Raw genomic sequence first — 14,474 nt, 5'->3', positions numbered from 1 at the left:
GGCAGAGAGGGTGGGAGGTAATCCGGGTCGTACCCGAACCCTGCAAGATTTCGCTGTTCTGTTAAGCTTTCGACCATGTCTAATGGAGAATGAGTTGTTCGCTTATCCTTACCCGCTTCAAGCACTCTCGTAATCCAAAAGGGAGAGATCACTAAGTGGCCCGTTGACGGCTCCACGGATGCCATCGTTAATCCAGAAAAGAGCAGATGCTTGGAGGTGGTGGTGCAGATAGAGCTATACATGGGGCTGATGGCCCAGATCTTCTGCAAACAAGCTCTTAAACATCCAGAAACAAGCAAAGGAATATGCAGCTTTGATCATGAAAGAACTCAACCCGGACGATGTCGGCTACATCATGGTTGAAAATATAGAAACTCTGTTGCTGCAAGCTCCGGTTAGCCAATCTGTGAGCGTAAACGAAAGCCGGGTTTTGAGTCAGCTTCTGAGCCAGAAGCTGAAGCCGACGCAGGAGGATAACCCAATCCGAATATGCTACCAGAAAACCAAGTACTTCGTGCTAGATAACTGGCAGAGAGTCTAGGTTATGATGCTCTGGCTTGGCATAGTTTCCGGTTTATTTGAAGGGGTGAAATTGGGCGGCGATGCCATTGGAAATGGCGAGTCTGAAAGGTTCAATCGACCACCCACATGGAAAAGCTATGGGTGTGTTTGCTGTAAAGCAAAAGCTACTTTTGCTAAGCTATGGATGTTTGCTGTAAAGCAGAAGCTACTTTTGTTTTTGTCGACCACTTACAGGAAAAACTATGGATGTGTTTGATGTAAAGCAGGCACGCAAATCTGCAAAAGCAAAGAATAAAGGGAGCAGACCATGCCTGCTGACCAAACCTGCCTCCACATGAAGGTTTCCTCCAACAGCTGCACATGTTATCCCACTATCCAACCATATACGTAGCAACTTTTTTTAATGATGTAATTTATTTTTCTTATCTTTCGGAGACATCTGTATAAACCCCATTAGAGGGTAATAAAAAAAATTAAAAAAAGCCCAAAATAATGGGCTGGAATGTTACGTGGAAGGCGAAGGCCCATATGCCTAAAAGAGCCAGGCTCTCTATTATCACCAACCAAGTGATCAAAAGTACGCTCAATACTCCACAATTATTCGGCACCCTGCCGCTATTATCACCAACTAGGTGATCAAAAGCCCGCCCAGTACTCCACAATTATTCAGCACCCTGCTGCTATTATCACCAACCAGATGATCAAAAGTACGCCCAGTACTCCACAATTATTCGGCACCCTGCCGCTATTATCACCAACCAAGTGATCAAAAGTACGTCCAGTACTCCAAAATTATACATGAGCATCACTCATGTCAATCATACATAAACATTCATGAGCATCACTCATGTCAACATTCATGAGCATCACTCATGTCATCATCCATGAGCATCACTCATGTCAATCAACATAAACATTCATGAGCATCATTCATGTTAATCAGCTTTGAAAGCTTCATTTACAGAGCTCTAGCTTCAAAAGCTTCATTTACAGAGCTCTAGCTTCAAAAGCTTCATTTACAGAGCTCTAGCTTCAAAGCTTCATTTACAAAAGCTCCAGCTTCGAAAGCTTCATTTACAGAGCTCTAGCTTCAAAAGCTTTATTTACAAAGCTCCAGCTTCAAAAGGTTCACTTGCAAAGCTTCACCTACAAAAGCTTCAGTGCAGGGTATACAAATACCGCTTCTGAACAACCGCTACTCCGGCCCATACATGGTTCGAATTTGAAGTCTCCAGCCAACAGACCTTATTGACTAAAGACTTGGGGGACTACACTATGTACCATATATTGGGCCTCATAAAAAAATACTTGGGGGACTTAGCCCATTATTTATGTACTGAGGAGCGAGCCCTTATTCTATAAAAGGGACTCCCTTACCATCATTAGAGAGCATCGCCGCCAGCTGAGCAACCGCCTCGTCGCGAGCATCACTCCTAATCCATTATTCATGTACTGAGGAGCGAGCCCTTATTCTATAAAAGGGACTTCATCACCATCATTAGAGAGCATTGCCGCCTACTGAGCAACCGTCTCGCCGTGAACATCAACTCTAGTCCATATTTATGTATTGAGAAGTGAGCCCTTATTTTATAAAAAAGGACTCCCCCACCTTCAAACGCCATAAGCCAAGCCAACCAAGGCAACATAAGCCACAAGCAAAGCAGCCTCGCAACATGTGCTACTTCTAGTTAAACATCATTTCAGATTGGGCACCGCCTCATATCGAGTATCAGTTCTAGACGATATCTAGTTACTTCGACCCACACATGGACTGAATTTCAAGTCTCCAGCCAAAAGACTCTCTTAACTGAAGACTTGGGGGACTACTGTTTATACCATACTTAGAGCCTCTGTATTTAGACCTCGTATAAATACTCGGGGGACTCAAATGTAATTATGTAATAAGGGAAGGGGTAAATATATAATAAGTGAGGAGCCCTTATTCTATAAAATGGACTCCTCACCCTCACAATGGGGGGGCCTCACATCCCCTCTCATATTCAGAGAAGCTCATCCTCACATAAGGAAGCTCTATCTCCCTCTCAATCCTCTCACATCTCAGAGAAATACAATATCAGTGTGGACGTAGCCCAAACATTGGGGTGAACCACGATACATCTTGTGTTATTTACTTTCTTGCAGATTCACGGTCGGATTTACGTTGTTCCAAGACCTTTCCGGTTTTGTGCATCAACAAAGAGAAATATATAAATGAGAAAGGAGGAATGGAGAAGAGGTTGTGAGAGGGGGTGGGAAACAAATAAAAAGCAATAAATAAAAAGAAAATATTGAAAGTGAAAAACATTTTACATTTGACCAATCAAGTTTGACCTGGATTGCTTGTTTCGAGTTTGACCAATCGGCTCTACGTCGGCATTCATTGATGGAATGTGGTTCAATGTCATCGCTAAGCATAATGTCAACAGCTACTGAGTACGCGAATGCATTGTCGACGATCATCTCTTTCCTATTCCAAACCTCATCCAATACTATGTAATGGACTGAAATCTTTCGATTCTCGGAAGGCTGGCATGTTTCGTTTAAAGCATCACCGTAATCTAGAATAACCTCATGCGTTGGAACGGATGAGTAAACAATGGTTGGATTCAAACTAGGGTCACTAGTTGGTGTCATTTTCCTCTTCCGGGGTTGTGAATCCTTTGAACCAAGGGGTCTGCCACACTTCAGGGTTAGAGCAGGTGATTGGCTAGCCGCCAATGTACCTTGCCGTGTGGAAGGTGCGGCCTCCCCACTTTCGGGGACGGTCCGGCCTTTCTAGGCGAGTTGTTGACTTACGCAGGGTATATCTATCCTTGCAGGTGTGTTTGCAGCAGGTATATGTGATCTTGTCACATTTGCTAGATCATTAAAAGCATCCGGCATGCTTTGAGCAATGCTTTGAAGATCTATAATTCATCGCACCTCAGTTTTAGACTGGGCAGTGTGGGGATCTAAATGAGACATAATGGGAGCATACCACAACAATTCGCGATGTTCTACGAAAAGGTTAGTATGATTATCTCCCCCTAACGACAGGAAGATTGTCTCATCAAAGTGACAATCCACAAAATGTGCGGTAAAGAGATCTCCTATCAAGGGTTCTAAGTAGCAAACAATTGATGGTGAATCATAACCGACATAGATTCCCATTTTTCTCTGAGGACCCATTTTGGTACGTAGTGGCGGTGTTATTGGCACATAAATGGCGCACCCAACACCAGTAAATGCGAGACGTCAGGCTCGTATCCAGTGACCAAATGTAACAGTGAATGTGGTTGGGTAATGGTGGGCCTCAGGCCGACCAACATAGTTACGTGCAATATTGCATAGCCACAGGCAGATACCGGCAGTTTGGTTCTTATAACCAAAGTCCGAGCGATCAATTGAATGTGCTTTATGAAAGCTTTTGCCAAGCTGTTTTGGGTGTGAACATGGGGGTACAAGATGTTCCACATCAATCCCCACTGACATGCAATAATCGTCAAAAGTCTGTGACATAAACTCTCCAGCGTTATCCAGTCGAATCGACTTAATCGGATAATCAAGGTGGTGAGCCCTAAGCTTAATGATTTGAGCTAGGAGTTTAGCAAATGCAGCGTTGCGTGTGGACAACAGGAAAACATGTGTCCATCTTGTCGATGCATCAACCAACACCATAAAGTATCTAAATGGTCCGCAGGTTGGTTGGATAGGTCCACAAATGTCCCATTGAATCCTCTGAAGAAATTTAAGGGGGTCGTGAATAATTTTTATATGGGAGGGATGAGTATTCAACTTCCCTAGAGAACACGCTTTGCATGGCGGGAGTCCAACATAGGGATATAACTTATGCATGTGTGAAGATTTGAGGATACTGAGCATTATGTCACATCCAGGATGTCCCAAACGGTCATGCCAAAGCAACAAAGTGTCCTGGAACTCAGGCATAAGCCCGGCCACACTATGGGCTTATATGCCGCAAATGGTTATGATATACAACCCACTTGGCAGACATTCCAACTTCTCGTGAATATGCTTCTGGCCATATTCGTATGAAGTGATACAAAGAAATTCAGAACCATAATTTTCAATGGTTTCAATATGATATTGATTATCTTGAATATCTCTAAAACTCAGCAACATTCTTCCAAAACTTGGAGAATAGAGTGTCTCCTTAATGGTCAAAATTGTACCATTAGACAACATGATACGTGCCTTTTCGTATCCTTCAATTAGGTTGGATGGGCCTGAGAGAGTTGTCAAAGGAGCTTTCTTGGGTATTAAGTTAGTAAAATAGTGTTGTTCACGCAATATGGTGTGCGTGGTTGCACTATCTGCCAGACAACTAACTTCCCCACTAGACATACCTAGAAATAAATTGATTGAATTTGTCACATGTATAAATATAAGTCCATTCATTCAATTAAGCAATTCGAGAAAATAATATCCATTCAAATAACAATCCATAATTCAAAACAAACCAAAACCAAACAAATTATTCCAAATACTTATAAAATTGTTCAAAATTAAACCATAAACCTAGAAAATAGGGAGGTAGAGCCGGCCACTCCTAGTAGGTTTGGCCACTAGGGGTAAACACCCTAAAACCATATCTAATTTATTCATCCATAGGCGCTGACGCCTCCTGAAAATTCGATATCTCCATTGATGTAGTTACATCTTCCGGATGATCCACATGTGCAAAGTTAGACTCAGGACGGGAATGATACTTGGCAATAGCCTTAAGGGAAGCTCGGCATATACGTGACCAATGATCCCTTGATCCACAACGATAGCACATGTCCAGTTCATTAGAAGTGGGCTGAACGAGAGCTATGCCCTTGTTCTTGAAGTTTGGGGCGTTAAGGGTGAGTGGTGGACGCTGCTGGGTCACATTTCTTCCCTTAGGTGCAGCACTCTATTGCCCTTGGGGCCGTGGTAGGGTTTGCCGCCCATTGCCATAGTTACGACGATGATTTCGTTGTTTATGACTACTAGAATTAATCGCATGCGCTTCAAGTGCGGCGTTCGAGCCAGTGGGTCACGATTGATAATTCTTCATCAAAAACTGGTTCTTCTTTTCAGCGAGAAGTAAAACAGAGATCAAATCCGAAAACTTGGTGAATGTTTGTGTCCTATATTGTTGCTGCAGGACAATATTGGTGGCATGGGAGGTTGAATAGGTCTTTTCCAGGAGATCTAATTCGATTAGTTCCACTTTACAGAATTTCAACAAAGAATGGATTCTACAAACTTCAAAGTTGTATTCATTCACGGACTTAAAGTCCTGGAAGCGAAGATGCGGCTAGTTGTGTCTTGCTTCAGGCAAGTATATGTCTCTCTGGTGATCGAAACAGTCAGCCAGAGGGTGTGTGAGTCTTCCTCAGCGAGATACTCAGTCTGCAGTGTATCATAGATGTGTCTTCGAATGAAGATCATTGCAATAGCCTTCTGAGCTTAGTCAACAGGTTTGTCGGCGATAGGTGTCTCGATGGTGGCTCTAATGCCTTTTGCAATCAGATGGAGCTTCACGTCTTGAACCCATTTCAGATAGTTTCTTCCAGAGACTTCTAGAGCAGAGAAATTGAGCTTGTTCAAGTTCGACACGTCCTTAAAATAGAGGGAAAAAACGTGAGTAGTCATATGGTAAGTCATAGACATATATCGTAAAATATACAAGTTCTATAAACATGTATTGGTTTAATTTATACATGAAAACTACAGGTTTCATGTGGTATGTTTTGAATGAAAACTTTGGGTTTCAAAGGCACTAAATTTGAAACTACAAGTTCAATTTAGTTTTATGAACAATTAGTTCATAATGAGAGGTTCCTGCAAGAAACACATAATACAATATACTAATTTAAATATAGTGGATTTGAGGTTCTTCGGGGAACTCAAGTTTGAGAGCTTTGTTACTACGAAAGTATGCGACGGTTCAAAGTATACAAATAAATTATTGAATCGTTAATGTCCAAAAGTGATCTTCAGGTCAATAATTTGGATTCATTATCAGATTAATGGACTGCATGTCACTTTTAATTAATTCAATAAATCAGGCCATACGAGGTCGATTGTAGAAACTAAATAATATTAAAATAATATTATTGGATAAAAAATATAGCCCTAAAAATATATTAGGCTGGGTGCCGTGAGTAGGCAAGGCCTTAAAGGCCTCGGGAGTGGGCTGCAGGCCACGGGTCAGGGGTGTAGGCCCAGCCATGCAGGCTAGCATGTTGGACCAAGGGGGCTAGGCACGGGAGCAAGGCCCAGCAGGTTTGCTGGCCTGTTAAGTCACTGGAGCCCAGCTGCAATGGGCTGCAAGGCTGCACGCAAGAACAAAGCCCAGGCTCGTGGGCTGGCTGAAGCCGGCCGTGGGAAAAAGAACCCAACCAACTGGACTAGTGGGAGCGGTTGCGGGCTCGGGCAATAGCAAGGCCCATGCATGCATAAAAGCTTACGGGCGTTGGCGTGGGCAGGGCTGTAGACCCATGGTAAAAGATCCCAAACCATAACAAGGTGCCACGGTGGTGTGCAATTTTCCCCTAGGGTTTAGGAAACCCTAAATATGCTTCTAATTTATTTTATATAATTTGAATCACATATTCCACATAACAATTTAATTGTGCGATGCATGAAACAAATATATATATCGACAAATATATAAACATATTACAATATATATATATATATATATCAGAAGGAAAATATAAACATAGAGGGGTTCATGCATCATGGGGAATGTTTTCATGTTTCGTGGACGTTTCAAATATCTTCTTTTATTTTAAGCGTACCTGATTAGTAGAAAATGTATAAGCCTTTCAATTTGGTGAATGATAGCCTCCTCCTACGATGTGTCAATTCCTCAACTTTTGGAAAAAGCGTGCTAATAACATTTTGTAGGCCTATTTGATTGAATGATCTAGGGTTTAGAGAGAGAGAAGGGGCCGACTATGGTTAGAGAGAAGAGAGAGTGATTTAATTGTGAGGTGTGTTTGATTCACCTCATTGTGCCTTTATTTATAGTAATAGGATAGGTAAAAATCTTTCTCTTTAGGATTACAACATTTAATAAGTAATCTACTCCTAATAGAAATATAAGATACGTTCCCATATCTACTAGGGTTTACACAATCACATTCATATTCTAAATATGACTGCAACACTTGATATAATTTGAAATAATTTTAATTTTAATTCACTTTTTTCATCATTTAATAGTTATCCTAATTTATCTATTCTATTAAGAGAACCCTCCTTGTCAAATTTTTCCCTTTTTTCCTATTTTGCCCTCACTTTTGATACACACTATTGACAAAAGGAGGGCAAAATAGTAATTTTGTACCTTTTGACAAAATGACAATCATATCCCTATTTTTCCTATTTTACCCTCTTTTTTTTAGAAAATGACAATCATATGCTTGTTTTTTCCAATTTTACCCTCACTTTTAATACACAATATTTACACAAGGATGACAAAACAGTAATTATCTAATATTAAAAAAAAATACACAATTATTAAGATAAATTGTTCAAACACACAAAGTATGTGCTCTTTATTTAAGAATTCCCTTTGTACTAGATAGTGAGATAAGCTCTGTCTTAAAATATGAACCAAATTGTTTAATTAGGTGGGATCATATAAAATCAAATAAGATTTCACATGATCAACTATATATATATATATATAAAAGAGAAAGGCTGTGTATATAATAATATTATATAAAAACCCTCTACATACCACACCAACTTCTCTCCATTACAGTCATCAACAAGGCGTTTCTGATTCCTACATATATTGAGCTAATTAGTAACAGGCAAAATAATCTCTCCAGGTTTTGGAAGCTAGGTGATAAGATATGGCCAGTCTTCCTCAAACTCCAAACAGCCCTAGTAATTCTCACCTTTATCCTCAAGCACTCCAACTTAAACTTTACCAGGCCTTCATATTCTCGATTCCTATCCTTTTTTCCATCATCCTTTTTCTCCTCTTCTACTTGTTCTACCTCAAAAGAAGGGCTTCCGCTCTCTTATCATCTTCTCAACCAGTTCTTCCAAGGAGTAATAACTATAATCTTCAAGCTGCACCTACCACATATTATGTTTCCACTGTAAGTCTCTCTCTCTCTCTCATAACATTAACATAGATGCATGCATACAAACTAACAAAATATTGGTGAAGCTGGGTAAGGTGATGGTAAGAGTAGGCTAGATATATTGCGTTTGAAACCCTTCTTTGTAATAATAAAAAAAAAAACAAAAGATTCCGTAACGATTTAATACTATTTGTGTTATAACTTATGCTTAAATATATCTTGAGTTCCAATTGCAGACCTATAGCATCGATCGTGTTCGTACGCACGATTGTATTAACAAAGCAACATATTCATACAACAATTTGCAGAGTCTGATTATATACATACAGCATCCTTCATTTCCAAATCCAATTTATATCTGATGTTATTACATTATATGTGTAGGATTGTCCGGTGGGTTTGAAGGGGGAGCTCAAGGAGAAGCTTCAAACAATTTTATTTGATGAAGAACAAAGGAAAAAGGATTCACAGTAAGTTTAAATTATTTCTACCATAAACTGTACGTTTTTATCTCTAGCATACTTCTACCCAAATCGAATAGATCTTGTATCGAAGACAGCAATGCGGTCCAAAATCATCGTGCCATACAACACGTGGCATGTGCCAATATGGTGTCATATCACATCTTGAAGTTGATAAGCCAATATGCACTAATTAGCCAACCATCTTTGGATATTTGAGGAAAAAGAAGAAATTAAACAGTTAAGTTTCCACCTCAAAACTCTTTTAGAAAAGGACACGTCCTGGAAATTATCCTCTAGTTATCATGGCGTTTTATTCTTGCTACCGGTTATGGCCTACAAAGGCCCCGAAGGTAGTTGTAATAGAAGGTTTAAATCTCTACACATGTCAGTTTAGAATCTTACATGGCAACCACTACTTTTCTCAAAAGTGCTTTTGAGAAAGATACCCGTTTAGAAATGTTTTTATAAAAAACAAACATTTATGCTCAGAAGTGGTTTCAATAAAAACAACTTCTATTCATAATTTGATATAAATGCAGGTGCTTTTTAGAAAGAAAAAAAAAACAAAGAATTTGAAGTATTTTCTAAAAAAAAGCACAACCATATATAGTAGTATATTTTTAAATAATTTGAAAGTGTTTCTGGTGCCAAACATCATCAGAAGTACTAAAGAAAATGCTTTTTAGTTCCAAACAGAAGTATAGTATGAGAAGTAGTATATTTGGAGGAGACAAAACGTGAATAAAGTTCAATAAAATTGTGTGACCAATTGCTTTCTAAGATTCTTCACGGAAAGTGGATAGCTAACGAACATTGAAATCACGACACCTCACCTACAGCTCAATATTATTAGCTTATTCAACCTCTCATCATGTATTTTTAATTTGGTGTAATTACCAGATTTACGTTAGGCTAACGTAACCCTAAAATTTGAACTGTGACAGATGCTGTGTTTGCTTGGGGGAATTCGAAATGGAAGAAGAGTTGCTGCAAGTGCGATCATGCAAACACGTGTTTCATGTTGATTGCATACATCACTGGCTGCATAACAACACAACTTGCCCACTTTGCAGATGCACTGTGATTCCAATCAGTACCAAACTTGATAGTCCTGCACCACCACCTGCAGCTGCTGGTGTGTCCGACCCAGTAGTACAACAGCAGCACCATAGCATAATAATATCCCATCAGAGTCCAGGTAGTATTGTATTGTTGGACCAACAAAATCAGCAACAACAGCATCAAACGGGCAATAATGCTATTTCTGGTGTAACAACACCAACTGAAGAAGGTTCATCAAGTGACCAAAGTAGTTCGATTTTAAGGGACTCTGGGTGTTTACCTGGGTACTATACTAATCAAGATTTGAGAGAACCAGTCGTTGTCTATATCCAAACTCATGATTCATAAGTCAAGGCGTGTAAAAGAAAAAAACTTACGTGAGACTGTTCCTGTCACATGACAGTGCTGAATACATGACATAAACCACATTCTCGTGGGACTATTCTTGCATGAGGTGGTGCTGAACGAAAGAAGTCGCATCATAGTGAGAGTCCAGTTTTGGCGGCAACTAGTTAGATGAGAGGGTACGTAGTTACATTTCTAATTAGGGAATGGGAGAGTAGGGGGAAGCTCTTGTATTTTCTTAAACCTCGATGAAGGTGTGCACAAACCTAATTTTCAAAGCCTCAATAAAATTTTGAGCAGTGAAAGTTCACAGCATACATGTCATAATGGGTTTTTTTTTTGTTTTTTTTAGAGTGGTAGTAGCCCTTAAAAATTAAGCTATGTGAACAATATTGAAAAATAGAAAAATCACACTATTTGGTAAGGGAAACAGAGTATCATAAAATAAACTGAAAATTAGAAAAAACGAAAAAAATGATCGTCGACAGCAGGGTTCGAACCTGCGCGGGCAAAGCCCAACAGATTTCAAGTCTGTCTCCTTAACCACTCGGACATATCGACCAGTTTAGACGACAAAGAAAGTTCATTTTATAAAACCTTTAATGATCTCCACAACATATTTCTGGCTCTAGGTTTAGTCCACGCTTATAACATGTTTATTAATCTGTAATCAAAACTAAACAATAGGTTGGACTTACCAACCATGGAGGAATCAAAATAGAAGTGGGGTCCATACGGAATAAGAAATTCAATCCCTCATTTTAGAGGAATTAGATTAATTAGCAGACAATATAATGTCTTATAGAACAAGAGCATTTTTATATTCACATTGTTTTTTATTCCAATTCAAGCAAATTAGTTGACTTAGACAATTTTTTTTATTTTTTTATTTTTACAGAGGCAATAGAGTTTCATTACCAAAAACAATCGATTACAACAGTTCCAGATGGATGCATATTCCTTAGTGACCAATTTCTTGGTCTGGAGTTGACTCACACAAAATACAAAAATAATTTTAACCCGTATACGACTACCACACAAACCACACCACTAGAACTAAGAGTCGCGAGGCAGAGATGTCACATAGACGATAAACATAAACAATTTTGTCATAATGCTGTTGGTATCCCATCAAGGCTCAATCCACTACAAACATAGTTCCATTTTATTAGCAATGGCTTTGGCTTTAAATTATGAGTATGACAAGTAATGTACAAATCTCTATTTCTTTGATTGCTTTTATGAGAGCAACTGCTAGAAATGCTGAAACTATGGTAGCTTTTGTTGGAAATTTTCCCTTATCGGTCCTAAGATTAGGGCTTCATAAATTGGTATGTTGTTAACTATCCCAAAACCAGCTATAAACATCTGCACAAACAGCCCGTCCAGATTATTGCTTCCTCTGAAAATCTCCACAAGCCCCCAAATGGAGGCAGCCAAGTTCACAACGGCAGCCATTGTTAAGGGCACAAACATGGACGATGGGACTTCAAAATCCACGATTCCCTGTTCGTACCTTTCGCTTTGATCGTCGTCGAAGATTTTGCTAGTCAGATTGAACCCATGTGTGGAAATGCCGAAGGATTGAGTAAGAACTCAAGTGGATCAAAACAAGTAGCTTGAGAGTCCCCTAATGGTCCACATCATCCACATCCTTTGGTCATTACACCACCTTTGGAATGTTCCTCCCTCCTGCTAAAACAAAGTCTAGAATGCATATAAGAAAAAACTTGGCTCTAACATCTGCAATTGTACTAGTAACATGTCAAATTCGACCCTAGAGCATGAAACTACAAAACAAAACCGAATATTCTGTTTTAAGACATTTTGACTTGTTATATCATCAAATTGTTCATTTGCACTAATTAATCAAAAAATTTCAAGTATGTATTTAGATGATAATATGTTTATTTAGAAGTTAGACAGTTTGGTAATCTAATATATATTATCTTGAAAAATGATTGAAATGGAATGTTACCTTTGGAAAGATGATAATTCCTTTGAGAAGAGCTAGGTTTTTTTTTGGGGGGGGGGGGGAGAGCATACATGGTAAATGGGCCAAAACCCAGAATGAACATAAGCAAGGCCCATTAAAGGCCCATATCTTGAGTGCCAAATGTAATTGGACTATATTTAGAGAAAGCCACCTCAAGGAGGCCCATGGCCCATCGTTTGTTTTGATTCAACATATCAACAAGGTTGATTGGGAAGGATGTCCCCATACAACAGAATATAGACCTCCATCCCTCACACTGCAATCTATTGGAGCATTGGTCATGGTAGCTGAAACTCGAAGCTAATTTGCAGTAATTACAGAATACAGAGTAAGTTAATCTTTATTTGGGTTTCACTTCGATGCTACGAGCAATAGATGGCCTGGATTTACAAGACAATAATTCAAATCAATTTAGGTCATCCAATGCTCGTAGCATTTAGTACTACGTATAACGTATGATGGAAGATATAATAACTTAGCAAAATGTATGAAATGGTGAGCTGATGTCCTACTCTTTTTCTCTAGAGACATAAATCAGGTTTGGCATTAACTCATCTATGATGTCTTTGTCTTTGCTATTCTACAATAAAATTTACTCAGGAACAGATGACACTTTACCGCAGTGACCAACAGTAATGATGTCTATGTATTCTGGTGCATGTTTAATCTCCGCTGACCCCTCTAACCAATAACACTATCGTTTGTAAAACAAAAAACAAAAAAATAAAAAAATAAAAAACAAAGACTACTCGGGGTAAAAGACATATTTTGCATGCATGTTAGTAACATGTTAGTAACATGCATAACCATTGAATTATAAGTTATGTTGTTAGAAAACTTGGCATGCTTGTCGAATTAGAATGGATGAATACATACAACCGTATTCAAATTTACAATTGTAATTGACTAATTTACTAATTGATCTTAACCTAAACCAAGCCGATCAGATTCAATCGGTACTGAATTGGGTTAAGATTGGATGATCACTTGTAATATATCAAAATATGAATCTAATTCCTATCAAATCTAAAAATGAGCAATTAGCTACAATAGACAGGTTTTGACATTTAGTTACACTTTCTAAAAATTGTTATCTTGATCAATTCTGCCTGTGAAAAGTCCATATTATCCTTCATTGATCTTTTTATTGATCAACATGTCCTTCATTCATCATAAGCCACCAAAAACAGCAACGCCCAGGCACCTAACGACACTGTCAAATCCATTTTTCAGTTGCTCCGCCTTGACTAATCAAATCTGGAGCGGTGAAGAACATCTAATTTGAAATTTGGATTGCTCCACCTCTCAGATTAGTGGCTAAGTACTGTTTCGATTGCTCCACCTCTCAGATCCATTATTCTTCGATTGTTCGGGTTTTGAAATTTGATAGTGGTGTTTGGAGAATGAATAAGGAGAGGGTTCCTTGAATGAAATTGTTGTGGTTCGAAATCAGACAATGGAGGGTTTATTGTTGGAGTATCGTTGGGACATCATCAGATTGTTGTTGTGCTTGTGTTGGTTCAAAATCATAATAAGAGGTGCATCGTTGTGGCATCATCAGATTAATATTGTGGTTGTATTGGTTCAAATAAATTAAAGGGGGAGTATGGTTGGAGTGTTGTGGCATCATTAGATTGTTGTTTTGTTTAGAATTATAAAAGAGAGTATTGGAGTGTCATTGTAGCGTCTTCATATTGTTGTTGTAGTGGTAGTTCAAAATCCAAAGAATTTTGGTTTAAATAAAATTGAAATGCAAGTATTTTTTTTGGTTAAACGAGGTTCTTTAAAATGACTATTTGGTTGTTTTTAAAATTACTAGAAGTATAGTTGTGGTGTCAGTGTGGTTGTGTTGTCTGAGGGATGGTGCAACATCGAAATTGAAGAATGTTGTTAGAAGTCGTTGGTGCGTCGCTTCATTTTGTATCTCTTCCTGATTAATTAAGTATAGTATGAACTTTTTACAAGCAAATTCGATCAAAAAAGTAATTTTTAGAAAGTGTTAAAAAGTGC

The 14,474-nt window shown here is 38.7% G+C and overlaps 1 protein-coding gene and 1 non-coding gene across 2 annotated transcripts; one reads left to right on the top strand and one right to left on the bottom strand.

Moving 5' to 3' along the window:
* The first annotated feature begins 8,149 nt into the window (after positions 1–8,149).
* LOC103400666 (probable E3 ubiquitin-protein ligase RHA4A) lies at positions 8,150–10,795 on the top strand. Its single transcript, XM_008339334.4, has 3 exons — positions 8,150–8,612; positions 8,982–9,067; positions 10,006–10,795. Exons 1-3 carry the CDS (start codon positions 8,361–8,363, stop codon positions 10,469–10,471), a joined length of 804 nt encoding a protein of 267 aa, XP_008337556.2. The 5' UTR covers positions 8,150–8,360; the 3' UTR covers positions 10,472–10,795.
* A 152-nt stretch (positions 10,796–10,947) lies between these two features.
* On the bottom strand, positions 10,948–11,029 carry TRNAS-UGA (transfer RNA serine (anticodon UGA)). The gene has a single exon. It is a non-coding gene; the product is annotated as a tRNA-Ser (tRNA).
* Positions 11,030–14,474: the final 3,445 nt, after the last annotated feature.

This window comes from Malus domestica, chromosome 06 (assembly GCF_042453785.1).
Source record: "Malus domestica chromosome 06, GDT2T_hap1".
NCBI classification, from domain to species: Eukaryota; Viridiplantae; Streptophyta; class Magnoliopsida; order Rosales; family Rosaceae; genus Malus; species Malus domestica.
This window is presented reverse-complemented; position numbering and strand designations above follow the sequence as displayed.

Bases quoted from the DNA above. Each gene is read 5' to 3' on its own strand.
- LOC103400666 (XM_008339334.4), top strand. From the start codon at position 8,361: ATGGCCAGTCTTCCTCAAACTCCAAACAGCCCTAGTAATTCTCACCTT. The intron at 8,613-8,981 runs GTAAGTCTCTCT...TTATATGTGTAG, and splicing joins CCACATATTATGTTTCCACT to GATTGTCCGGTGGGTTTGAA. The intron at 9,068-10,005 runs GTAAGTTTAAAT...GAACTGTGACAG, and splicing joins CAAAGGAAAAAGGATTCACA to ATGCTGTGTTTGCTTGGGGG.